The 27,022-nt window shown below is 42.9% G+C and overlaps 2 protein-coding genes across 7 annotated transcripts in view; one reads left to right on the top strand and one right to left on the bottom strand.

Annotated features, from left to right (window-relative positions):
* TECPR2 (tectonin beta-propeller repeat containing 2) overlaps nucleotides 1-9,105 on the top strand; it is a 45,616-nt gene extending 36,511 nt beyond the window's left edge. For 3 of the 6 annotated variants that reach the window (XM_080619812.1, XM_080619814.1, XM_080619813.1), the window contains 3 exons: nucleotides 4,679-4,820; nucleotides 6,048-6,197; nucleotides 6,480-9,105. In XM_080619812.1, coding sequence (XP_080475938.1) covers nucleotides 4,679-4,820; nucleotides 6,048-6,197; nucleotides 6,480-6,637 — 450 coding nt within the window. In that variant the 3' untranslated portion in view covers nucleotides 6,638-9,105. The remainder of the gene's footprint in view (nucleotides 1-4,678; nucleotides 4,821-6,047; nucleotides 6,198-6,479) is intronic. The other 3 variants (XR_013957081.1, XR_013957079.1, XR_013957080.1) reach the window with 3 other exon arrangements.
* Nucleotides 9,106-24,307: 15,202 nt separating this feature from the next.
* ANKRD9 (ankyrin repeat domain 9) lies at nucleotides 24,308-26,053 on the bottom strand. The gene is made up of 2 exons (XM_080618859.1): nucleotides 25,917-26,053; nucleotides 24,308-25,644 (listed from the first exon to the last, which is right to left on the bottom strand). Exon 2 carries the CDS (start codon nucleotides 25,573-25,575, stop codon nucleotides 24,697-24,699), a length of 879 nt encoding a protein of 292 aa, XP_080474985.1. The 5' UTR covers nucleotides 25,576-25,644; nucleotides 25,917-26,053; the 3' UTR covers nucleotides 24,308-24,696.
* Between the last annotated feature and the right edge of the window lie 969 nt (nucleotides 26,054-27,022).

Below are 27,022 nucleotides of genomic sequence, written 5' to 3' on the forward strand. Positions count from 1 at the left end.
AACTATGAGTTTAGGGGAATTTTTGTTTTGTTCTGTTTCATTTTCATTAAATTTGCATTTTCTGAATTCTGGTTAGAGCAGCTTTTATTGTTTCTTTTTTTGTGACTAATCTTCAACTTGCTTGAGTTTAAAGCTATGGGGGGGGCTGGATCCAGTTGACAGGTTTGTAATTAGGGGTTAGCTTTTGTGAAGTAAACTGGGGCAGCAAAGGTGGGTGCTAAGCTCAGAGTGTATGGTCAGTAAAGAGAGCTTCAGTGAGCTAACAAGCCCAAAGTAAGGAGACACCCTGGGAAGGCTGCTGGACTTGGAGGTCCCTCCCCATAGTCTCCCCGTTTTATGGTAAGCAGATGAGTTGCTAACAGCCTCTATTTGCAGACCAGCCTAGCAATCCCTGTGAGCTGGGGGGCTGGGTTGTGGAGTCTCTGCTGTTTGGATGGCCCATCCTGTACATCTGTGAAATAAGTCTGTTTTGTAGGAAGACCCTTTCTACTGAACCCAAATTTAATGAAGCTAAGAGCTAAGCAAGGCAGAGGAGGTTGGACTATATGTAGTCTAGTAAAGAGATCATCTGTCTGGGAGGCAGTGACTTCATTTCTGATCTCTGATCCCTTTAGTGCTGTTGTTTTTATCCAGTAGTTTAACACATTGCATAGCCTTGTATTTGGGGCCCATGTTTTACCTGGGACAGTACTTAGTCTACAGCTTTAGCACTGGATGAGTACTACTAGATGAGTAGTAGTTGTTGTACCCTGAGACTGAAGTTAAAAACATGTGGGTGTTTCACCTTACAAAAATGCTTTTCTTCCCATGGTTCAAGTATTTCAGTTTCAGAAACTAGAGAGGTGCACTTTACTGGCATAGCCTGCATGAGAGGGTGTTTTACTGATGCTCATTAAAGTTGTGTTTTTAAGAAACAAAACAAATGCCTTGTCTAAGCAAAGCTCTGAGTAACCAAGTTTTTTATTACCTTGTGCTAGATTATGTTCAGCTTCATGGGAAGTTGTTGCACGTAGTGTTTACTTAATTTCTGTAAAAACTTAGTTATTCTTGTTGCAATAGTTCATTTTTTCAGTATGTTATTAAAATTACATGCAGTGGTAATTACAGCTTATCTCCTACACTACAGTTCATAATCTTAGGTATAAGACAGTGTGACCAGAGTAAGTTTGGCACACCTGAGTAGGCCTGTGGTTCGTATGATCTTTGAAGTAATTGCATTACTACTTTTTATTTTTTTCTTTTTAATTTCTTCTAAGGAACAGTTGTATTAAGTATTTTGAAAGTATTTTATGGTTCTGTTGGGCTTTATAATGTTGCATGGTCACATGGGTTTGGTATGACCTTTTCTAGTATTTGATACTGTATGTTGTCGTCTTTCCCATGTTTCTGCAATAAAAACCCTTGGAATGAAAAATTTAGAGTTGACAAAGGAGGGGTCAAAGACTTGTCTCCTTGGCTTTGCCTTTTGTTCCTGATTGTGCTAGCTGTATTCTAAAGATATCCAACTAAGGCCCTTGTCTATTTATTCACTAAAGGCAAAAGTGGGAGAAAGGGTCATGTCATTCTAAGGTTTCTGAGAAAAATAGGGCTCCAGTTTTTCAGTCAGTAAGTAATAACCTTTTTTTGACTATTCAGTGAAAGCATTACTGAAGAACATGTAGCTTCCAGGAAGACTAAACATAGATTCATCCTTCCTGCTCCTGTATACTGCCTTCAACTTCTCTGCAGAGAAAAAGAGGCACTTAATTTACCAAGCTGTTCTACTCGAAGTCTGAATGTAAAACATTCTATTCAGTACTGCTCATTCTAGTCAATTTGTTGCTCATGCTTTCTTGATATCTCTAATGCCAAAAGTGCTTAACAGCCTTCATTCAAATGGAGCTCAGAAAATAATGTACAAATAGTTAGGCCTGTATTAGGCAATGTTGCATTCTTTGTTACTCTAGTTAATAGGTCTGGATGCGTGTTAGCCATGAAAATAGTCAAAATAGTCAGATTAGTCTGATACTTCTCACATTGTTGAGCATTATCCGTGTATGTCTGATATGACCTTCTTACAGCCTGGCCTGGACCAGCTGAAGTTATTGAGTTTGTCTTTTGAAGGTGAGGAGAATATTTGTACTGCATGTGGCCACCAACCTGTTACAAGAAGGATTGGGCTTGAGCAGACTGAGCATGTTCTGTTTAGTCTTCCTTATCCTGTATATTTGCAGCAGAACAGAGATAGTGGAGGTCTGCTGATTATATGGACTCTGTGCTCCTGAAAAGTGACGTAGAAAATGTTCTGATGCCCTCTTTGTGTGCATGTGTGTGTTTGTCCTTTCCTCCTTGACAAGGAAGTTGAACCATTGTGTTTTGGGTTCAGCTGTGATTTGAAGTAGTTATGGTAAGACAAAACTTCTGAGTAGTAGGGCGGGGGGGTGCAGGGGTGAATGCCTTAGCTTTTACTTTGGGTTTTAGTTGATGCTGTTGTTTAAATGAAGTTCTTAGACTGAAACTTATTTCTCCATAGTTTGCAGAAAGAACAGAAATGACTTGAAGAGAATTATAAAGCTAATGGGCAACTTTATAGCTTAAATATATTTAGCGTAGACACTATTTGTTGTTGTTATTTAATAATTTGTCGCTTGGGTGCCTCCTTCAGGTTTACTTCATTTGATCAGCATTGTTTTCTCATCAGACACGTGGGTACTAGCAAGCTATTTTGAATTGGTTTTACTTGTAGCAGACAATAAAGATATTCACAGCTGTTAGTATGTAGTTTTAAAATGTTGAAAAGTATGGTATGAAAAGTTGGTATGTGTTGCAGCCCATGGCTCTAATGGAAAATCTACAATTTCAAAAAACAAAGAGTTGTAGCTGAGGTACAAGACCAGTGGGCATGAGGATCTGTGTTCTGTTCTTGGCTAAAGCAGTCAATCTCTTGAGATACTTTGATTTTAGAAATTTTTGGCACCACAAGTCAAACAAAATCAGTGTTCCACCATTATTTATTAGATAACAATAAATCCATTAATGCTTCGTCAGTCTGTCACAGTGATGAGTACTGTGGATAAACCTATAAACAATTTGGTGTGTCAGCATCTGAGGAAGAAGGCTGAGAGACTGATGACAGATTCCTTAAAATTCCACAATCTACAGTAGATTACAAATATGACACGTACTGTACTCAAGGTATATAAATCTCATGAATGCTGTTGGGTGTTAAACCAGCTGAGAAAAGGCTACACTGAAATAATTTATTAATTTTCATGGTTATCAGTCTCTGAAATATTATCAGCAGATTTATAGATTTGCACAGATAGATTTTGCACAGAGTTCTGCTATGACAGAACTCTAATCTTTAACTGCAGCTGTAAAGACCTGTTTTGTGTTATATAGATATAAAATACTTAAAGCATGCTGTAAGTTTTCAGAGTGCAGCCATTATGAATTTACTGTGACCGGAGGTAAACACTTCATCAGCCCTCTGCCAGCCCCAAGATTCCAGAGAAGGGCAAGTACCTAATGAGAACAGAAACATGAGAAGATAGTCTTAAAGGCCTGCGACGTGAATAGACAGGATTGATTTGGTGAACCAGGTCGAACTTGGTTATAGCTGAGTCAGACACATGTCAGCACCAGAACTTTAAAAGCAAAAACAACCAGGTAACTGTTAGGTACACAGAAGGCCCATCTGGGACTGGGTTGTGTGCTTACAGATACATGCAGATTATGTTTCTGTATTCCTAGGTTTATACATGTGAAGAGCTGCTTGTTCTTCTGTTTATCACAGTGGAAGTTCTATGAGGCCAGAAATGCCTATCAGGCTAGAAAAGCCAGAAATGCAGGGCTTCTTTGTGAGGTGATAATGTATTTCAGGGCATCTTCCTGTCTTCTTCAGTGCCTTTATTAGACTGATGTGGAGAAAAACTTTTTTTAAAGTACATATTTTGCAGGATATTTGCCATTCACTGAATGTGTTGGCTGATACATTTTGCTCAAAATCGTCATCTTTATGATGTCTGTAAAACGCTGTGGTCAGTAACGCTGATTTTCAATAGTAATAAAGGCAAATCTCTATAGAAGCAAACAGAGCAAGGACTGCAGAGTGGGAATGTTTCACTTTGGTTTACCAACAATGTTGTGGATGCTGTCCTGCAGGTGTGGCTTCTCCCGTACTGCGGTGGTCTGCAGCGAGTTCCAGGGTTTTATTCCTGTAGAATGGAGTACAGGGAACAAAGCAGATTGCCATTTCATTGTGAAGAGAAGGCATTCAGGCTGTACAAATTTACTGCTTGTATATGTTGAGAAATAAAATACAGAGTTATGTTAGAAAAACTTCCAGGAAGAGGAAAATACTGCACTTTATGCATTTCAGTGGAAGAGTTTCCTCTTCAGCTTGCAACTGAAACTACCTGACTGCAGATACTAATATTATTAGACTTGGATGCTGAACATTATCTTTACTAGTAACTTAGGATGACATTTATTCATGTTCCTTTTCTATTTAGGAAGATATTGACTTTTTGGAAAATGGGTAATTTTGTACAATGACAAATAAACTGTCAGTTACATTTCTTCCTGTCTTTAGTATCTGGTAAATATTTTACTTTTCTTGCATACTTCTGTGAAGAACAAGTGTTAGAATAGTACAAAGAGTAGTACAAAGTTTAAATACTGTGCTTAATTTTTATAGCCAGTGGGGATCAACTTGATCAGCATTCATTCAAGTCCAAATGATCAGATGTTGTGGGCAATTGATAGCAAATGGAATGTCCATGTGCGAGTTGGAATTACAGATGAAATGCCTGTAGGCACTGACTGGGAACATGTACCAGGTAAAAATCAATGTATTGGTTCCTTGTTCTTTCTGCCATTTTCTCATTGTTGTGGGGGGTTTTTGTTAGTGTGGTTGTTGTTTGGGGGTTTTTTCCCTGTTGCTTTTCAAATTGGATAGCAATGCCTAAATCAAATGGGGTTTTTTCCAGCCATCAAATGTGCTTATTTGAAGGAGCATAGTAAAATATTTGATAAGCATCCTTTTGTTGAGAACCTTGGTTTTACTTAAAAACAGTAGCTAACTGAAACATGATTTTGTTTTATGAACTTCTATTGTGTGTTATTTCAGACTGCTGCCACTGAATTAATAAATGGTACTGCTCCCTTTCAGTTAGATAGAAAACAGTATTCCTAAGCAATAGGAGAGTACTATGCTGTGGGAAGTTTTGCATTTAAATGTGATACGACATATGGTTCCTATGTAGATGTGGCTAACAAAAAAACCCTGATGCTATTTTGCACATCTTTCTATCAATCCTATGTGCTGGATGTGTTCTGGATTAGGTAATTACATTTTTGCCTTGCCTGTAAGGAAGACTAGATTTTACTTGTTTCTTTCTAAATAACTGTGTTGATGCTGTCTGCTTTTTAAAAATCTTTCACTGCATAAATGCATGCCACTTAGTTGCAGAGTACTTGCTTTCTTGGGAAGAGCAAAGAAAAAGTCTGCAAAGTTTATAATGTTAACCATTTTTAGATGGACTGCTGGATTATTCCCCATGTGGTAGTAAAATACAGCAGAATCTCCAAAAGTATGTTATAAAGGTCCTCTAATTGGTTGTTGCTTGTGGCCACATAACAAGATGTATCCACAACGTGATGTCCTTATGGTCAATACATGCTGTGAGTAAAAAGTCTGCAATTAAAAAGCTTTTTTTTAACCAGTGCTTCATGTGCTACAAGTGGCCTTCTTTCTGATACTCGGCTTACACAGGTCGAGAAGCTCAGATTTGAGTAGCGTCTGCTCTGTTCAACTCCCCTAAAGTCAGTCTAAGGAAGTATATAGTCCTGAATTTCTCCTTGCCAATAATTTCTGAGAAAAACTCCTGGAAAACTAGGTATTTCTTTATGCTTTTTATAATGGAGAGTTCTTCTCTGTTATTAATATAAGAATATATAAAAACAGTTACAGTCTTGCCATCTTCTCTTAATGAACTTTTCTGCAAGTGTATTTAGTATATAAGAAAGCCTGTGATTATTCCCTGTTCATGTTCAATTATCTTTAGGTTTGCAGGCTTGTCAGCTGGCTATAAGTACAAGGACTGTCTGGGCACGCTGTCCTAATGGAGACGTAGCTCGTCGATACGGCATTACTGACAAGAATCCAGCAGGAGACTACTGGAAGAAGATTCCTGGAAATGTCTCACGTTTAACAGGCAAGTTGGTTCTGTCCGACAGTCCAAAACATTGTGATGTCTGCTTTGACTTCTGCCTGATGGTGCTCTGAGAGATGTGCAGGGAGATGTGCTCAGATGTGCAGGGAGAGCTGCATACTCTAAATGCTTTGTTGGCCATGAGTTTCACCAAGGGTACTTTATCACATTAGTAAAAATCTTCTCTGGGTATTACTAGGAAAACAGATTCAAATATTATTTATTTAATATTTATAATTGGAACCTGCTATCTTAATTAAAAGATGGGTAATTTATGCTTTGCAGTGACCCCTCTGGATGAGCTGTGGGCAATCAGTACTTCAGGATCCCTTCTCCAGCGCCTCACTAAGACCTTTAGCCATTCCCATAGTTTGCAGAAAAATAATGACACTTCTATTCTGCTTCACCCTGATGATTTTGAAGATGAATGGGAAGTGATATGAAGTCTGTCAAGCTCATGAAGCAGTGAAAAAAAACCAAACCAGGAGGACAATTTCTATAACGTATGTACAGAATGTTGGATCTAAAAGCCACTCATATTGGAGCCTGTGATATTAGCACTTTGTATTAAAAAACTGATCTGTTAATAGCCTCAAGCTGTGAGTTCTCTTGGTTGTTCCCTTATCTCTTGGGAGACTCTTTAGGTGTGGCATACCACAATTGTTATACCATACTACTGTAGAACCTCCTTTGGAAATATAACTCTTAAGTTAATCTTACTAGCAATGAAAGTGACTACTTCACAACAGCATGCACACTAATACATGTGTACTTATTTTGAGAAGAAATTCTGTTTCATTAAATATTTCTCTACCGCAGAAACATTAAGCATTTCTCAATTTCTTCTTGTACTTGGAACTCCAAATTGATTGGAATGCTATATCTGACTGTTGTACATATATTTAGAATTATTTTCCCTTGCAGCATGGAAGAAAATGTGGCAAAGTATTTCTTAGCAGGATCTCAGAACATCATAATTACAGAGCATTGGTGTTTAAATGAACTGGGTCTGATCCGTTTCCATATAAATATATGCAAGGCTATACTAACCTTCCATTTGTAGAAATTTGGTTCATAATTTGACTTCATTTACAAGGGAGAAGTTTGGATTACACCTAATATCAGGGGGACTTTTGCCCGTTTCTCATAGCCATCAGGAAGCTGACAGATTGTGGGGGGTAAGTCCCACTTTGGAATAGGAAGAAGTTGCGTGTTGGGTTGTAGTACAAAGCAGGAATGTATAAGGCAGCTTTCACAATTCCTGTTGTGCTGTATTTGTGCCTCCAGCCAGTGCTTTAAAATTTGGACTCAAATTGTTTTGAGTACCGTACTTAGATGTATTAAAAGGAAAAATGGTAATTGATAGAATTACTTATATATCCCATTAAAAATTGTGATATTGTGAGAAAATCCTTAACAATATTCTGATTTTTAGCTATGTTAGCTAAATTTTGAAGTGTCTTATACTTAACAGATGTTGCAACAGAGGTATGTGATGAACTGGGAAGTAACCTAAGTTAATCATTGCAGTTTATTTTTCTTTAAGCTAAATCTTCTTTGAAGGATACCTCATCTTTTTTAAGCAATAGAAATATAGATGAGAGAACCTGAGTTCAGTATGTAGGTGGAGGAGTTATTTTGTGTTTGTTCTAAGCTTATAAATCATCAGAATGTTTTAAGCAGCTGCTAACCAATACTGTAAAAGAGCCAGTTTCAGAAAAGGCCAAGAGTTGAAAAGTGGGGATGTTTCTGTTTTGAGAACTTAATACATATGGAAAAGGATGTGTTTTCTTTTTAACCTTTGTTCTCTTTCAGAATAGTTCATGTGTGTACTGCACTAAACTTGGAACAAACATGGTGCAAGGTGAGAATGTGAATCAGTGGAGAGAACCAAGTTATGTCAGTTTGGCTTTAGTAGTACTTGTGATACTGGCTGTCAGTTCTCAGTCTTATCTTTCAGTCTAACAGGGAGTACAGATTTGTTTCCCTTTTACAGATGATATGTTTGCTTCATTGCTATCTCATCTGTATATGGAGATTACCCCAGAGGGTTTTTTAGGCTGTCCAGCAGTGGATTGTAATGGAATCAGCTTGTGAAGTAACCCAGTCTGTTTTATGCAAGCATAGCTTGGTATCTTGGAACCCCAAGAAGCTGGAATTCAACTTAAAAGTATCTTGTGACAGACCTGAGTCAATCACTTTGGAGAAGGGACATGAGTACTTCTCTGTGCCCTGCCAAGCACCAGATGCTCAAGTACAATGATGGTATTTAATAGTGACACTTTTGTATTACATTTTTCAAAGTCATCTTAGTAATGGCTTGAGCTTGCTAGTTGTTTGTTTACTGTATAATACTGTACCTTGCTATGGTGATTAATATTAAATTGGTGTCAAGAGCTCTTATCAGACTACTTTTTAGGGTAGTTTTAATGAAATTAGGATGGGTTTTTTACTTTTATTTCTGTATTTAGATTTTTTTGTTTTGTTTGTGCTTTGAGACAAGTGCAATAAACTAGATTTTTAAGAAATAAATTACTGTGGTAAGACTCATCTGTTGAATGATTCACAAGACAGTTCTCTGTGTCTGGAAATTGTCTTGACACAGAAGACAGACATGCTTATGAAACCTCTGCCTTATAATTACCCCAGACAATATGGTAATGACAATATAAGGACCTGGATATTGTAAACTTTATAGTATTTTTTTTTTCTTGTGACAGGTGTATCAAACCAGCAAAATGGTCATCTTCAAGCAAACACTTCTCATATTTGAGTATTAAGCTTATTGCCTCCATATTAAGGTGGTCTTGCTGTAATAGAAGTGACCCAGTTTCTTTCCTTACATGTTGAACAAAAATTGCACTTGCATGTTAAAGATTTTAGTTTTCAGTGAAGAATATGCATGTGCAGTCACAGCTAGAAAATGTGCAAACAGAAAATAGGTGATTGTACCACGTGCTTTAGCTGCACCCTTCCTTGCATTTTAAAATATCTGAGCTCATCTCAAGACTTCCTGTGTTTCTGGTGTTTAACTGGAACTGCAGCTGGGGCTTCAAGAGAGCACCTTGGCTTCACTTCCCAGAGGGGAAGACTATTTTCCTGACAGAATTGTGACCTGACTAACTTCACACAGAAAGCATAGCAATGATTCATGATGGTTCTGACACTTAAACCCACTTCCAGCCACAGGAACCCTGTTTGGACTTAAAGGGCAATGTCCTTGCTGGTTATCATAGCTTTCATCTTGACCAACCAGTTCAGCTGCTTCTGCTGGCTCCTGCAGGGAAATGGTAGGCTCCTTACAGCACCAGCCAGTTTCTGTTATGCAGAAGTAATTCTTATGTCACAGCTTAAGGAAGTTCAGATGACTGATGCGTTGGTATGAAACAGCCATCTGGGATATCTAAGTAACTCTTGTTTTATTTTGTCTTGCAGCAATAAAAAAGGAATAGGATAATGTTAAATGGTACAAAGAAAATTTTTCACTAGCAAACGTCAAAGAAAATACATCAAGATAGTAGAACTGTTCATAGGAAACACCGCTATACTAAGAAAATTATAGTGAAGGATGCTTGATTATGGACTTGGGTCATTGTGTAAACATAGCTTTATTTATACAGATAAAAAGAGTCACATTTATTCCAAACTCTTTTTACCTGTGCAAAGAGTGTCTTTGATGTGACAGACAAAAATCCCCCTTTCCTCCCCACACAAATGGGGGGAAAAAATTCAGACATCAGGTCTGAACCCCATACCTCTTCCACATTGCTTCCCAATAGATGAGTCCTGTCAAGTGTTTCAGAGGCACTTCTTCCTTATTTCAGACTAGCATGGCATTCTGGCTTTTCTTAAAACTTGCTTTAATGAGTGAGCTGTTGCTAGTTGTTTTGCTAGAGTTGTGGGTAGATTTCCAGGGAGAACCTTGAGAACTTTTCAGTAAATGCCATTCTGAGTGTAAAGGCTTGAAATTCAAGTGCCTGTATGCCTATTACGGCTTTGCCTTATTAATTAGGAATTAGTAGAGCATAAATCTGATATGAAGATACAGAGATCTTATTACCTTAGTGAAAAATCTCTGGTCTTCAGTTTTTACATTCACCAGCCCTGTCCGCATCAGAGCCCTATGTCATGAGTAGAGAGATAAGATATTGATTGAGGATTTCTAGTGTAAAATGTGAGATGCATGCTTCGTTCATCTTGCAGCCTTCCTGAAAGTGAAAGCTGCATGTTGGAAATAGTATTATGGTGGCAAGTAGCCAGCAAAGAAAGCTGATGTTTCCCTTTCCAAACAAAGTAGATCACCCTGATAGTTTGATAATGAGTTCTTGTAGTTTAAAATAACCACACTCGTATCAACAGAAGAGAACTCGTAATATAGAGGACTAGATTTTAATTACTGGAAAGTTGAAAGTTGAGTTGCAGTCATTATCTTTTATGAATTATTGCAGCCAGAGCTGAGCTGCAATAATACATCCAGATAAGGATGAAAATATCTGGATAAATGAAGTTATCTGACTAGTCTGCTGAATGGGAATATCTAGGTTTATCACATAAGTAGCTGTGGATTTCTCATCACTTGAAATCAAGATAGGAAGTGAGGTTTTGGGTTCATTGCAGGAAATGTTATAGATAATACTGTGGCTGATACCATACTGGAAACTAGGAGGAATTACCATCATGATTCCTTTGGTCTTTGAGTTCATTTGACTAGAAATCTGTTTGAATAGGTCTATCAAAGTCATTATATCAGCTATAAAGTTAAAATCACGCTTGATGCTAGGGGGGAAAAGTGCTGTAGAAAAAGTCAAGATCTGTTTGAGAATCTTAATGTTCTTACAGAATGTGGCCTTTTTATATATATGTATATATACATGCATGTATAAAGGCTTTGATTTCTGTTCACAAAAAGCTAATACAATAATAATAAAATACAAAAAAATACTAAATCCTCCAAACTAAGAAATGCCTTTTCTATCTTAACCCTCAGAAATACTAAAATATACTGCCTGTGATTCTCTGATAGAGGTACTGAATAGTGCACAATTGAATAGCACTGAGTGGAGCTGCAGTTATGAAATAATCTTTTGAACATTATTCACTATTTCTGCACAGTGTAGAAGAAACCAGTGACTTACTTTTAGCTTTCTAATATATACCTTTCTCATAACCTCAGCTGAGATTCACTTATGGCAGATGGAAATCAAGGAAGGAGACTTCAGTTTATAACAGTTGTGTTTTAAAGCTCATATCCAGAGAAAATACCCCCAAAGAGGTGTACAGAATTGTACTAACATCCTGTACTTACCATCTTGAATTTGCACAAGTTGAGTGCATGCTTTATTTGTATTCAGTGGGCCTATAGTCTCATTAGTATAGTGAGCCTTTGCCAGGATCTCTCTGTTGTTATGCATAGGTAACTTGTATATAGAATGGAGAAGTGGCATAGATATTATGTCTGTTAAAGCATGAAATAAGAATACTCGATAAGTGACCCCTTGCTGCTGTATTTTGCCTAACCATAGGCTGGATAAATTTAGTAAAGCCCTCGTGGGTCAGGTGAAAGATCAAGCTAATTAGACATCCCCCAGAAAAAGATAAAAAACTGGGAGGAAAGTTCCAGGGAAGCCTCCAGCAGGCTGCCTGGCACATGTCCCTGGTTACGAAGCAGGGTAATGTACAAAAAAGAATGAATTTGCTTGAGCTGCAGACGAAAAAACCTGCAACTGCCAGCGAGAAATGCCACAATTCCTGGTTGTTACAGGGAACAGACCTGCCAGCTGATCATGGGAACTGCAAAGTAAGTGGGGTAATTGCTAGCATGACTGAGATTTTACTTGCTCAGCTCCCACATTTGTCTTGCTAAATCTGTTCTCTGCCTCAACAGATGGGTTATAGTCTATTTCTCTGTGAGCTGTACCCAGCACTCCAAATTGGGAATAACAAACATGTGAAGCAGGGGATCTGTGCTTCATTCCATGGTGCTATGCTGAAAGTCAGTCCTTTTAAGTTAAGGAGAACATGGAAAAAGATCAGTATAACACTTTAGTTTAGCACTGTTAATTCACTTTACTGTAATAATAATGCCAACCTTATTAAATATTAACATTGATGCCATAGGTACTTGTGTAAGAGATCTATTGGGCTTCAGGTCTAATTAGCTGGTTACTTAAAACACTATCAGCATGGGGTCTTGTGTTTAAAACAATAGCAAAAGAATGTGATACATGTTTGTACTAAGAACAGATACATCAGAAGCTGAATCCTGTTGCTTTTAGGACTTGTTGACTTACTTTCATACTGTTATTTGCTTAGTGGAGAAACCTTTCTCTTGTCCTTCCATGCACAACTATGTGTTTACATGGTGCCTGTATAGAGCATTCCTACACAGGAAAATACAGCACTGTGTACAGGCAATTCTGAACATTTTGTATGTCACCTTTCCTTCCTTCCCTTCTTGCCACTTCTAATTGCTGTAGGACAAGAGTTGAAACCCAGCAAGTTTTCGCATTGCTTTTAACCTTGCCCATAGTCCTTTGCAGCATTTTCCGCCATTGCTGGCTGCTTGCAATATGGTAACTTCTTAAACCTCATTTTAATATGAGACTTTCAACATTGAAGGTGACAGATAGGCTCCTTTGGTGGTGGTGGTAGTTTGGGGGATGGGGGTGATTTTTTTTGTTTGGTTTTGGGTTTTTTTTTAATAAATGGTCAAGGGGTGCCATATCTTGCCATATGAGTTTTCAAAGCATACTAAGCAAGGGGAGCTCAGCTTTCACTTAAAAGGCCATGCTTCATTCAATCCCTAAGTTTTGCAGTTACACATCCAGTGATATCTCAAAGCCAGTTTTAGGAGCAGGCTGGCATCTATCTTACTGTCACATTCGGAGACCTGAAGAAAAATACTATCTCTGCAGAACTGTACTGCTAATTGCTAGACTTCAGTGCCTCCCGTAGCACATTTGTTCTGGGCAACATGGACAGGTTCATAGCCTACATATGATTCCCTACCTTGTGAGTTCTGCCAGCTTCCATGATGGATAATAGCAATCATTTGCAGATCTTGGCAAATTTGTGGTTTCTTAGGTCTGTCTCTAAGGATTCTTGCTTTAGGTCTAAGGTTCCTTGCTGTAGTTCCATAAGTCAGCCAAGGGGCAACACATCAGCAGAACACAGACATAAATCACATCCTCAGTCAACTCTTACAAATGAAACTTCCTTTGTGCTCTCTTCATGCTGAATTTCACCAAATTTCATGTGGGGTTTTTGTTTGTTTGTTTTGTTGTTTTTTGGTTGTTTGGTTGTGGTTTTTTTTTCATTTAAGAAGTTAGTGTTGAGCAGAGTAGCGCAGCTCTTGTTGTATCCAGCATCTACCTTTTTTTAAGGACCTTAATGGGTCACAGTGACTTTCTGCTTGAGCTGGGTATTTTTGAAATCCAGTGTCTAATGGACCAACAATTAGACTGGTCTCTGTGTACCCAGATGATTTGCATATCATTATCCTATTTGCTTTCTGCTTTCAAGGCTTTTTTCGAACCTTTCATTACTGATCTCTGTTAGGTTTTACAAGTACTAACTTGTAAAGGGTGAGTAGATTTAAAATAGTGATTCCCCAAATTCTTGAGTATGTTGACCTGGGTCACCACTAAAACTTCATTGCAGGTTTTCCTGTGCTTTTTTCATCCAGATTTTAATAAAAAGCACTACAAAAGTTGTACCCTTCTGTTAACCAAATGTAGTCCACTTGTCAGTGCCTGATGGAGCATCGTTTAAGAATCACCACTCCAGAAACACTGCTGCAGTAGAAATACGTACATATTCTTGCTCTCCCCAAAAGAATATGTAATCTGACAACTATCAAAGTTGAGTTTATTTATTAACATTGGTATCATTGATATCTTGACTTATATTTTGCTGTTTTCCCAATAGCAGATTTAAAATATCTGCATTCAGTTGACATGTTAAGCTCAAGAAATACTGGTAACAGTTATAACCATATCGGGGTGATGGATGGGATGAGAGAAAGAGTATTGTGAAAAACTGTTCTGTGAAAACACAGCTATGCAAGTAGGAAATATTGGAGCACTTGTCTTTCATATTGAGTCCTATAAAAATCCATGGCAAAGCTTTCACTGCAATGAATCTGGATATGGCTTCAGGAATACAATTAGTAGGATCTAAGGCTTTGTAATATGACATCTCTAGAGGCAATTCTGCTTCTGTTCAGCCAAGTGAGGGATGTTTTTGGAAGCTATCCTGAGCAAGTGATTTTGCAAAATAAATGCATCTACTTTGTGTAGAGTGATAGCCAGGTACTGAGTGTCTTTCTTCCTTGGTAGTGGCAGTGATTCATAAAGTTTTAATGGATGACACTTGGGGAAGGAACCATGTTTTTTTGGCTCTATCCTGATGTCTCTGCTGTAATCCCTGTAAGTAAGGAATATCTTTGGGAGCTGTTCTATGCCACTGGAAAACAGGAGCATATCTTTTCAAAAGATAATCAAGTCACAGGAGGACCCATGTAGCAGGTTTTGTATAGTGCTTGTCATTTTGGTCCTGATTTGAGGTGAAACTCTTTTGCATTGCATAGTGCTAATAGTTTTGTTTCCCTCTGATATTGATGTGTTGACATCTACGTTACTACAAATGGCTGGAAGAACCTAAACTTCAGAAAAGAAGTTCTGAGAAAACCAGCATGAAAAATGGACTGAGCAGAGGTAATGACATGGGGAGGGAGGCAGGAATAGAAGTCAAAGAGCCTTTAAAGAATACCTGCCTTAATCCATGGTTCCTGGGGTGAGTAGAGGTAAGATGATGGTTTCAGGGAATCCTGAAGAAAATAATTCTGACCTATGGAAGAATGAGGAAAAGGAGGATCAGGCTTAATGGCAGGAAATATTTTCCCAAAATAAGACTTACTGGGTTGTGCTGTTGGCAGGAAATGGTGGCATTCCCATTCTGTGAAGCATTTAAGACTAGACAAATGAACAATTCCTATAATGTCACAAAGGGATAAGAGCATCTATTAGAGCTGTTTAAGGTCTGTTGCTTTGCTTGATTCTTTTATGTAGGTGGTATCACCTTGTTTTCACTTCTTTAAGTACTCTTATGTCCTTTTGTGTTCTGTTTGGTAGATCTGAATGGTATTAGCAGAAAGTCAGGGCTTTTGAAGGAGCAGATGTGCATGGTCCCCTGATGTCATTTGGTGCTGTGGGCACTCAGCACTTCTGCAAGTCCGTTCTCCAGCTATTTTAGTTTATATATGAGAACATTCAGGGTTTATTGATGGCCTGTGTAAAAATAATGTTCTTTATGGTAGAGGAGGCACTAAAGCAACCAGCTGGCTAGTAATAGATGTAACAGCACCTGTAATAGCTGTAACATAAGTGCCGTTTTGTTTGGTTGTTTCTATGGTTAGACTTACGTAGTAAATCCATTTTTGTCAAGCTGTATGTGCTGGTTTCAATAATCTTTCTCCCCAGAAGCGATGCTGCCACAAGTGGATGCTCACAGTTAGTATCAGCTTTTGTTTTCAACAGGCCCGAGCTGTGTGGTGTAACCTTTTTATTTATTACTGGTAATTTGCACCAAAGCCAGCCATCTGGTGTATTTCTCCATGTTTACTTGTAGCAGCACTTTCCAAAGGCATGATCAGCAGCAAACTTGTCTACCTATAGGCAGACTAGGAAGGAGGGTAGGCAAACAAGAAGCAGGAGTGGAAGGTTTGCTGCTGACAGACTTACTGTGCTCAGAGAGGAGTAAACCTGAGTGATGAGCAGGGGGTGTGACCCTTGCTAACCAGAAATTCATCAGCATGGCGAGCTTGGAGTTTACAATGAGGGTGTGGCTTGGGAGTAGCCACTCATGGTCAAGTGCAAATACACTCTACAGTAATAGAAAAGTGAGCTACAAACCAATAGAGGATTAGGTTTTCCCATTGCAGAAGCTAGGGAACTAGGAACATGGGCAAAAATGCCATGATCGTTGTGCTGGAGTTTCATGTTTTAATACGACAAAGAATACAGGTTCTCCATAGGCTATGAGCTCAAGGCTTGCTGTCACAGTCCATGCAGCCCTTCTGCCAGCTGAGCTAAAAGTCTAAAGCTAAAAGCTCAGATAGCCAAATTGGCTTTTTTCTTTACAGACACCAGCTAATAGAGAGAGGTAGACACATCTTTCTGCCACACTATATTTAATGCCTAGGTCATCAAGGCCACTTGTGGTCAATGTCACATTAAAACAGCATGTTCGGTATGTGTCCTATAAGGAAGGGTGTCCCCTACAGAGTTAGGTGCATTAGTGTCAGGTTTGGATCTGAGTAAAGCTTCAGTGTAGCCTAATTAATGAATAGGGCCTGTTAAGGTCACAGTTCAAAGCAGGGATTTGGTTGCATAAATTTCTGTGCTTTTGTTTTAAGAGGGAGCCTACACAAGATTTGTTTGGTATCTGAGCAACCAGTTTCTAAAGCATCAAATCCCAAGCAGGAGGCAGGAAAGGCTTCCTTTGATTCTAAAACAAAAGACTTCCGAATACTCTCCCAGCTCCCTATCCTTGGTTTGGTACAGTACAGTGCCACTTCTCCATGCTTGAACTGTAAATGCTGAAAAGGTGAATAGATGCAGATCCAGACTAACAGCTGGGATTTGTCACCTTCCAAAGTGAGTGCTCAGTGCTGCTTAGCACCTCTGAAAGGCACAGCATTTGCAAAGCAGAGCTTTTCTTTTTGAGTGGGAGGTGGGCAGAGCCAAGCTCTGTGTTACTCCTCCCCTCTTTGCTTGGCTCTAGCTTGGAAAGTTACTCCCTCACCGTCAGGGGCAGCAAGGTAATTCGCTCTTCTTTTTTCTCTTTCCATCATTCAGCAACAGAGGAAAGAGGATGGGAACACATCAGAGCATAGAGGATGGTGGTTCTCTCTTTGACCCCAGTGGGCTTAGTTGTGCAGTAGAGAGGAATATGTGCCTGGTAACTCCCTGTCTTGTACAGACAAAAATGCTGTTTTGCAGGTGCAGTGGAGACAATTGCAGGGCAAGGTCTGCTGCTAGCTGGCTTGTGTTGAATGAGTGCCTGTGAGACGTGAGAGTTAAAGGCCGCTGCTGTGATCACTGCAGGGCAATGCTGAGCCACAGACCTCTGGTGATAAAGACTATTTGCTGATACTACTTGAGAAAAAGCTTGAGCTCAGAAGATGGGATTTAAGTGCTCTATGTCTCTCTAAACTGGTAAGGGGAGATGTGATGTGAGTTGGCTGTTCATCATGCGGGCAATGCATCAGTACCACAGGCATATTGTTGCTAGGCATATCTAAGCATGTATGTAAGCATATCCGATATCAAGTGGTACCAAAGAATTAAGGCCTTGAGTTCTCACAGCATTCATGATATGAGTGTTGTGGTACTTGGCCCCAAGTCTTGGCAGCTTGGCTATGCTGTCGTCATCAACCCCCAAGTGTCTCCTACTCTGTGCTTCCCCGGCGGCCTGATCTCACTGAGGAGCTGGGACTTACCAAGTCTTTTCAACTCTGAAGGGTAACTTGGATGCTGGCTATGACCTTGGCCCATCGCCATGCTGGTAGTGTGCTTCCCCTGCAGCTTAGGAGCAAGGGGGTAAGCAGTGCAGGAAGGGGCAAGAGGCAGACAGGAGTCCCAAGACAGGCTCTACTGGGGGAGAGGGCTTTATTCCTACAATAAAGAATGGGGGGGAGCAAAGAGGTCAGACTGACTGGAGCAAAGGGTTATGAGGTTATTATAAAGGTTATATTATAAAGGGTTATTATTACCTTGAGTCTTTCACCTAGAGCTTGATGCCATAGCCCTGATTGGGTGATAGCTTGCTGACTATCATGAAGGCTGGGATAATGTTGCTGGATGTGAACTGGCCATCTATCTGGCCAGCACATTGTACAGAGCTCCAACACCATCGCTGGTGTTCTCCATAGGGAAGGCAACCTGGGTGATACGTCCACTACCTTAGCTGTACAGCTGGCATTTCACTTTGAAGGAAATAATCTGGTTTTATGCCTCAAAATATTTGACGCGATGAGTGACTTGGCAGTGACTCACCTGAACTGCCCTCCCAGCAGCTCTTACCTCAGGACCATCTCAGAAGGTGTTTTTCTGCCAGGGAGTTCGTGGTCTAACCATAGCCCTGGTGCTGCTACTGACAGGGAAGACGAGGTGGCAGCAGAGCTGAGTCAAACCTAGGGCATTCGAAGGAGAAGGCAAACCTGAGGGAGTGCCACGCTCTTCCTGCTGCAATGTGTTTCCCGTTGCTAGCAGTGAGACCTCTGCAATGTCTCTGTCGGATGGATGTGACCCTACAGCACTCAGTAGTTTTCCAAAATTCTGTGATCCTGAAGGTCCCAGCATCCCTCCTGCTGGGCAAGCCTGCAAATGTGTTACGAGTGAAAGAAGCAATGTGCCCCTCTTCTTGCAGAAGTGGTGGACAGTCACTCAGGTCACCTCCATTACTAGTTCAGGACCTCTGTCCAGCCTGCCTCTGACTGTAGCCCTGTCTGTGCATGTCATTAACAAAGGACTGAAATCAGTTTGAGAGTCTGCATCCTCCTGTCTTGTCACTTTGAGTCACTAACCATCAATAGCTTTCCTTATTGCAGGAGTGGGAGAGAGTGGGAGAGCACTAACAGATGGTTTTGGAGGAAAGGATGTTCAAAAACTAAGCTCCTCAGGGGACTTCATTCTCTCTCTCACTTTGAGTTAGAAATTACTTCTCCCTTTAGGCTTTGCTCTGAAATGCTGCTTCAAATATTGTCAGGGAAATGACACCACATTAAAAATATGAATGTGATGTAGTTTAATGTGTTTACTGTCATTTACTTGCACCATTAAAAAGAACCACCCTGATAATTACAAAACAAAGCCTGAATATTATTAACAGTATGATGCCAAAAAAAAAAACCCCTTGCATCAAAACAGTAATTACCACTGGGGCTGGAACAAAGGAGCAGAGGGACGATTTTGAGCAGGGAGCTTCGCTGGCTGAGAGAGAAGGTGGAGCTGACCAGTCTTCCAAATGGAGTTAGGGTCTGTGAACACTGCCTGGTCACTGGTGTGTGAGGTGGGAGCACAGACAATTCGCTCTCAAAGCTGTGAGGCTGTGGGAGAGGAGCCGTGGTGCTGTGCAGGAATCGGGGAGCCAAGCAGCAGGGGGGATGCTGTCCTCTCCGGAGCTGGAAGCTGCTCCCTGCCCTGGTTGAGGCGTGCAGCCAAGTGCTTTCTGCCTGGAAGCCTCTATTTTTCCCTTGGCCTCTTTCCATTGCTTTCCACAGAGGACTCTAAGGGAAGGGCTTGACTGGCCCTGGTGCCTTGCTCATCTCCCTGTTGAGACCCATGAAGCTTCCTGCTCTGATGTTTGCCTTAGATGGAGAGCGCAGGGAAGGGGAGACTAGTCAGTGGTGTCCTCTCGTATCCCAGGCATGAAGGTATCACGCCATGGCTCAGAATGGGTTGCATCAGACCTGAATTTGGGAGTTGAACTTTTTGGGCCTAATAGGCTTTCCTTGAGGAGAAGGGTTGATTTGCACTGTGTTTTCTATTAGATTTATAGTGCAGGGAACATACATAATCTCACAGTGGCTGGTGTGACTGGAGCTCACCCAGGGTCCTGACTTAACGGCTCATGCTCTCACTGGAACCTTGTTCACAGAGCTGAAGCCCAGGCATGGGACAGCTCAAAGTCCCTTTCCGCCTTCCCTGCTTTTCTGAAGTGGGTCTCTGCCTCCCTCTGTGCTGAGTCAGATCCATCCTGGTCAATTCTCACATTTGTATTTGGGAAGGTAATTTTTTCCTGCAGAAGAAGGAAGCAGGGTTGATGTCAGGGGAATTTTTATGGTTTAGGGATAGACAAGAAATTGAGATGATCTGGATGGGACGTTTGCTTGGCTCAGCCACATGTTCCTCAGAGAGTATTGGATGCTCCTCTGCTTAAAAGCCTATAAAATAAGGCTGGACTTAAAGAGATGCTGCAAATCAACCAGATGTGATAGGCCGAACATGGGAATTGCTGGCCTGTGTCATACACAATTTAGACTAGATGACTAGACTTTTTTGACTTCAGCAGTAATTCCTAATTGCGGTGTATTCTCATTGTTTCAGGCTTCTGGTGATTTGTTCTGTTGATTTATGTGGTCTTTCCATTGATCAACCAAACTACTGGGCAAAGAAGTACCAATCCTTTCAGAGGCCACCAGGGCAAGTGGGGGCAACCTTTTTATCCATCTGAACTTGGATTCATTTCTCTAGCAGCAGTGAGGGATTGCTGATGTTTTTACAAACTATTTCTGTTTTCTGCTGTGACTGCTGAGTTATCTTGTGAGAGAGCTTTGTTTCTTCATTCTTGTGCTACATATGCATATGTACCTTCTTGGTGGAAAGAGCAGGAGTAAATCAGTGCATGCAGCAGCCTTGCAACGCTGTAGGTGTGATTCTTGTGTATAGTAGTAGAGGATAGTTTGATGTGGTCTTTGCAAGTAATACACAGTTTCTCTTTCACACATTGGATGTGGAGGAGAGACCACTGAAGCCAGTCTAGGAATTAATGGTGATCAAACCTCAGACAGCTGCTGACACCAGCCAGTGATGGAAGTACTGTTAGTAACATAGGTGTTGTGAAATTTGGGTTGCAAGGATTTACAGTGCTATTTAAATATTAAGCTCATGGTATGGGTGCTTTGTTTGCCCAGTTGGGAGCATTGATCTGAAGATGGGATGATGCAATGCACAAAGATTTGCTGATGCCGATAGATTTGTTATATTGCAAGTCAAGACCCTGTACTATTTGAACACCAGACACTGGACAAATAGGGATTAGGAAACAAACCTGGCACCCTGGCCCATTTCTAGTCTCTGTCTTTCCTGGCCTCTGTGCTGGATCTTTGTCCTTACTATTTTCAACTTCATTTTCAAACCAGCTTGTAATTAATTGCAGCCCTACCTATGGCCAGGCAGGTCTTGCTCTCAGTGATCTCCAGCTTCCTTTTATTCTTTACTTAATGCCCGCCTTAGTTAGCAAGACTTGTCAGCACGATGAGCGTGTTCATTAACAGCCCTATTTTTCTCCCTCCGAAACTGTATGAAACTCTTACCTGTTTGCAGCAGATCTTTGTCTGGTGATGAGCGTTAAGCTGATGTTAGGCTTGATGTTCCGCATCTATGCCTACTCATGAAGTGAGTGATTTTCAGATGTGCTTAATATCTGCATCTGCTGCCAAATTTAAGGTGCCACCTCTGGCAATGCTCATACCAGGCTGTGACTATGGCAAGAACAAGGACGAAGCTTTTATGGCAGGACAGTACATCTGACAGCAAGACTGAGACAAATGTTATAGTAAGAAAAAGATCCCAAATCCATCTTTTAAATGAGTAACTTAAAATCACAATAGCCTTCAGCTCCTTCAGCAGACTCTAGACAGGCTAAACTTTGTAACTGCTGAACTTCAGGGAGCTGCAGAGAGGGGTCAGTTGCAAAGAGTAAAAAATAAAAGTAACGAATATTTTGTTTTGAAAAAGCTTGAGCAACGCATGGGAATTTATTTATTATGTTTCTTCACTGTTTCAAGATAGTAGTTTTTTAGAGCAGCTGGCTGTAACTAAGCTTTTCAGGAATGCTGGCTCAATATGCCGCCTTATAAGCTTTGAAAGCATTTCCTACAGATGAGTCCTTGGTTTTACCTGTGCGGGTAAGACAGAAGCTTTTAAGTATATAACCTTACCCTGGTGCTCTCATGGTATTAGGACTTGGTGGATATTCTTTCCCACACCTCTGGGCCATTTCCCTGAGTAGCACTGGCAGTCCTCTTCTGCAGAGCCATAAGGACTGTCCAAGTTTGCTCTATTAAGCTCGCCCATGATGTTGCAACTGGCACTAACTGGCCTTTTTGCTGGCGGCTTTTGGCAAGAGATGAACTGTGGAGCCTGCACTCCACCATGCTCCAAAGGTAGCAGAGAACAGAAACACACTGGCCAGTCAGTCTGGGGAAAGCTGATGCCACCATTGCTTGGTCTACAAACAGAGGACTTCTGTCTCCAAAGCTGAGAAGCCCCAGCCTTTTTCCAAGCTGTTACTCTGTTTGAAAAACAAGCCTGGACCCAGTTGAGTGAGTGAGCTGTGTAGTCACTGGTGTAGTTTGCCCACAGTTTCTCTGGGCTCAGCAATAGGCTTGACTTCAGTCCTAGAATAACCGGAGAGGCACAGCAGTTAACTGACTTTGGACCAATCACAACGTATTGAGGGAACCTTTCCTGTTTGTTAAAGTGAGTTACCCGAGAGGAGGTGGGAGGGCTGTGGGGAACCACAGGGGCAGCTTTAGCCTTGAATTATTGTTTTGTTAATGGGCTCATTCTAAGGTGTAGGATGTCCTGCTCAGCCTGTCATTCTGTTCCACTGTGTCATTACCCTCACAGCTTGCAGGGGTGTCTTCCAGTGCTCAGTTCAACTAACCAAGTCCCCACATCTGAATCTCATGATGCCTTTGTCAGCAAGGCTGATAAACCTTTCTTTCCACACCCAGTGCTGTTTCTTCCCCCACCTCAAGGTACTTTTCCATGTGCAAATTAGACCTGACTGCTTCACTTCTCATCTGTTTTGGAAGATGCTTTCATACCATTACTACAAAAGCAATGGGGAACATGTACTCAAATAAAGGATTTAGCGACATAGATTTTTAATTTTTTTGGTTTTTAAGTGGTTAAGCAAGTTCTTTCTATTTCTGTATTTTTAATATCAACAAGGAAGTTGAAGAGAAACAGAGCTGTTCTATACTTTCCAGCAAGGGATCTGTATTTGCCATGGTGATTAGTTTGAGCACATATCAGCTTGTTTTCTTGGGGAAAAAAGAACATTTGCTCTTCTAGGAAACATTTTCAGTGCCATTGGTCTAAGAATAGCAACCTTCTTTCTGTTGCATCTCAAATTTCAGAAGTATGTCTTATCTTTTATTGTGCATGCAGTACAGAGATTATTTCAGATGAAACACCACTCTGTTCTGCAGAAGCATGAAGTGTGTATAGTGCCCCATTCTGTGGTTGGTTGCATTGTTTATTTCCTAACCAAAATTAATTCAGGAATAAAGGAACCCAACATGGCCTCTTCTCTCTGAGCACATCAGTTCCTTGATGACCCCAGTGGCAACAACAGTGCTGAAATAGTTGAAGTGGCAAACAAATCCCTGGCTACATATTTAAGCACTGAAAAAAAACCCCTATAGTTTCAGGCAACTTCCAAGACCAGAGACAAAGCTACAGCGCTGTGGCCTAGGAGATCTTGGTCATTGCAATGCTGGTGGAGCCAGTTCAGCTCACTCCCTGCAAAGCAGGCAGGGGCAGTGCCAGTTTTACAGGGAAGTAAGCAGTGTGACTGCCCAGAATGCTGTAGAGGCTGCAGAGCAAAGAACTGAAACTGCATCCTTTGCTCAGGACTTTGATGTGTTTAACCCAAGTGTTGGAGGCAGGACATTACTCCTAAAGGACTTCTTGAGCTGGAGCAGCAGTGAAGATATGTTATGTACCTTGGAGCATCTCAAAAGGGATAGGTGGAAGGCTGGATAGCTAAACTACTCCTCTTGTACCCAGAGCAGACACAAATACTGCCACAGTTCTCTCAGCTGAGCTTAAGTCTTAGAATCCTGCTGGGGACTGGCAGCAGAGGGGCCAGAACCCATCGAACAAAAAGATGGTCTAGAGTCCTGGGCTATTGCCATACCTACATCAATCCCTCTGGGCACAGCAGAGGACAGGCACATGGAAGCTGGCCCTCCTTGTACCCCACCTTGCAACAATCACAGAGAGCAGATTGACCGGAGGCATGTGTGTTCTCCTGCTCTTCTTCACCTGTCAACACGCACCTTGGTGCTCCCAGGGAAACAGAGAGAACCTCGCAAGGAAACCAACTGTTACTTATATTTTAAAACATTTTCTTTTTCAGCTTCACCTCCCTGCCAGCCTTGTTTAGGGAAGTTTTAATAGCATCTGGCTTCTCTTTGGTCTTGTATACAAGATGAGGAAGTTTTCATCTGTGCCTTTAAAAAAAGCTTGCATCCCTGCCAAGATGTATTAGGAGAGCTGTAAAAAAGGAGTCATCATGTTCCAGGAGCACGAGGCTTATGTAACAGGGAAATCCTAATGAAAAGATACTCCCCCACCCCGCACATGCTTTTCCAAGGCACATGCCACTTCAGGGGTTTCAGTTGCTCGATTTGTATTTTGATCACATCTGCCACTGGTTTATTCAGATGTATTTACAAATATATTCTCCCACATCCCCTCATTTGTACATGCCATAGAATGTTTCTATAAAATGCAGTGCGGACCTCACCTCACCACAAGGATCTTTAAATAAAATATATCGTAAAGTGCCAGATAATTCTTTTAAAAAACATAGTTCTAATTAAAACAGATACTTGGCCACTGCATTAGCAGCTTTGTATACTGATACATTTTTAGCACAGCAGTCTATTTCTGTCAGGTGAGCAGGAGGCTCTCATACCACCCCTCTAGCTCTCCAGTTTCAAGTCCAACGGCTTTAGAAAATGAGGCAGAGGCAAATTGTCCAGAGCCTCTGGGAAATGCTCAGGTGAAATGGTCCTGATCAAGACACGCATGGCTCCGACAAACAGCGACGGGGGAGCTAAACCCACCAGACACTGGAACCTGCTCACCCCCAGGAGGTCCTGCCACCGCTGCCGGTTGTCCAACAGTTGCTGTTTCATTGTGAACTGGAGGTCCTGAGGCACGAAGAAGAAAAGGCAGTCGAGGCAGAGGAGCTTGGCACGCATGTTGGCTGCCGGCGTATGGCAGATCTGCTGCAGCAAGGTGTCGAGGGGGGTATTCCCGGCACTGTCCTGCAGGCAGGGTGATGCACCATGCCCAAGCAGCAGGAGCAGGCACTCGGGTCGCACCAGTTCGCAGGCCACGTGCAAGGCTGTCTTGCCACCCTCCACACGGCTGCAGCCCCTGCGGTCCAGGTGGCTGGCTCTGTCACTTGGTGGGAAGGCCTGGATGGCCTTGAGGATTCGGAAGAGGACCCGGACCCGGTTGTAGCGGACAGCCATGGCCAAGTGCGGGGCCGAGGACTGACAGCAGCTGAAGCTTTGACTGGGCACAGCCAGGGCGCTCTCGGGGAACTTAGTCAGGAGGTGCCGGGCGTAGGGCTGGTGGTCGTGCACCAGCGCATAGAGCAGGGCCTCCGAGGGTGAGTACACACTCACCTTGCCCCCGTCCTCCCAGTGGAATACCTCCATGGTCCGCATGTCCTCCAGGAACCAGACAGGCAGCAAGTCCCTCACCGCCTGATAGAAGGCGAAAGAGGATTTCTTGCACTGCTTCTGGGACTGGGCCCCGCGGCCGCCGACCCACCGGACGCTCCAAGGCATGACGAGCAGCTGCGCTAAGCCGGGGGCTGCTTCCCACCCTGGCGCGCAGAGGCCGCATCGGGCCGGGACCTACGGGAGCGGAAGGACGGTCAGACCCGAACAGCCGGAGCTCCCCGCGCTGCTCCCGCCTCCCCGCCGGCCCTCCCGCCACCGGCCAGGGGAAACACCGAGCCGTGGAGGCACCGGACACACCCCCGCGGCAGGGGACACCGATACCGCTGCGCACGGAAGCTCCCTCCCGGCGGTGCACGGGACTCCCGTATCCCCGGCGGCGCACGGGACCCGTCTCCCCGCGGTGAGCAGGACGTCCGCACCCGGGAAGCCACCCTGCCGGCGCTCACCTCCCGCTGGCCCCTCGGTGCTCGCTGCTCGCGACCGCCGCCGCCGCCGCCGCTGCTGCTGCAGTGGAGAGGCGCAAGCTCGGCGCGCTGCTGCGGGGGCCCTTTTATCCCCCACCCTCCGGCCCGGGCGGTGAAGGTCGGTCAGGACCGGGGAACTGTCCAGCCGCCGCGGATTGGCGGCCGCTCCGGAGCCCCCGGGCGCCCATTGGCTGCGCGCAGAGGACGGGGCCCGGCACCCGCGCGTGCGTCACGGGAGGCGAAGTTCCAAGAAACTTGGCTGGCGGGGCCGGGGCGGGCGGGGCCGGGGCATGGCGGGGGTGCGGGGAGCCGGGAGGTGCGGGATCTTGGCATGGCGTCCGGTGGGGACGTGAGGGACCGGGGACATGGGAGCCAGGGGTGTGGGGTCCTGGGAACATGGGGTCCTGCGTCTACGGGGTGCAGGGCACGCAGGGACACATGGGCTGCTGGGAGCATGGTGTCTGAACCACAGGGACCATGGGACACCGGGGCTCCTGGGCGTAGGAGGCTGCAGCCACACAGTGCCCATGCACGCAGGGTCCCGGGCACGCGGTGTCACCTCCCTGCCTGCCCTGGCAGGGCTCAGCCTGGCCCAAGCCAGTTCTCAGCTCACCCTCTGCTCGTCCCCTGCAGGTGGCCCTGACCTGAGGCTGGCGCTGCCCTGGAGCCAGTGCTGGTCGTGGGCTCCCACGTGTGTGCACATGTGATTGCTGCAAAACTCGTGTCTCTTGCTTGCCTCTCAGATGGTGACATTTGCTTGCAGCCCTTCCTGCTGACAGTTACCTGTCAGAGTTTGGCTACAGAAGAGCGAGGAGGTGGTGGTGGCATGGGGTGAGCCTGGCACTACTGGCAGCTCTGCACCAGGGACTCCCTCCCCTGGGCACCTGCAGTCCCTTGGCCCTAAAATGCATGTGTAGAGGTAACAGCAACACACTGGTAAAGCAAGTGCTGTTGTTACTGGGATGTGCTCTCTCATAAGGCCTCCTTGCTGATAGCATATCCTGGGATCTGCCCCATTCTTGCCCCCCCCCCCCCCCAGCAGGTTCACTGTCAGGTTCATGGCTGACAGCTCTGGTTTCTTCATCCTT

Source organism: Psittacula echo (assembly GCF_963264785.1).
Source record: "Psittacula echo genome assembly, chromosome: 5".
Classification (NCBI taxonomy): domain Eukaryota; kingdom Metazoa; phylum Chordata; class Aves; order Psittaciformes; family Psittacidae; genus Psittacula; species Psittacula echo.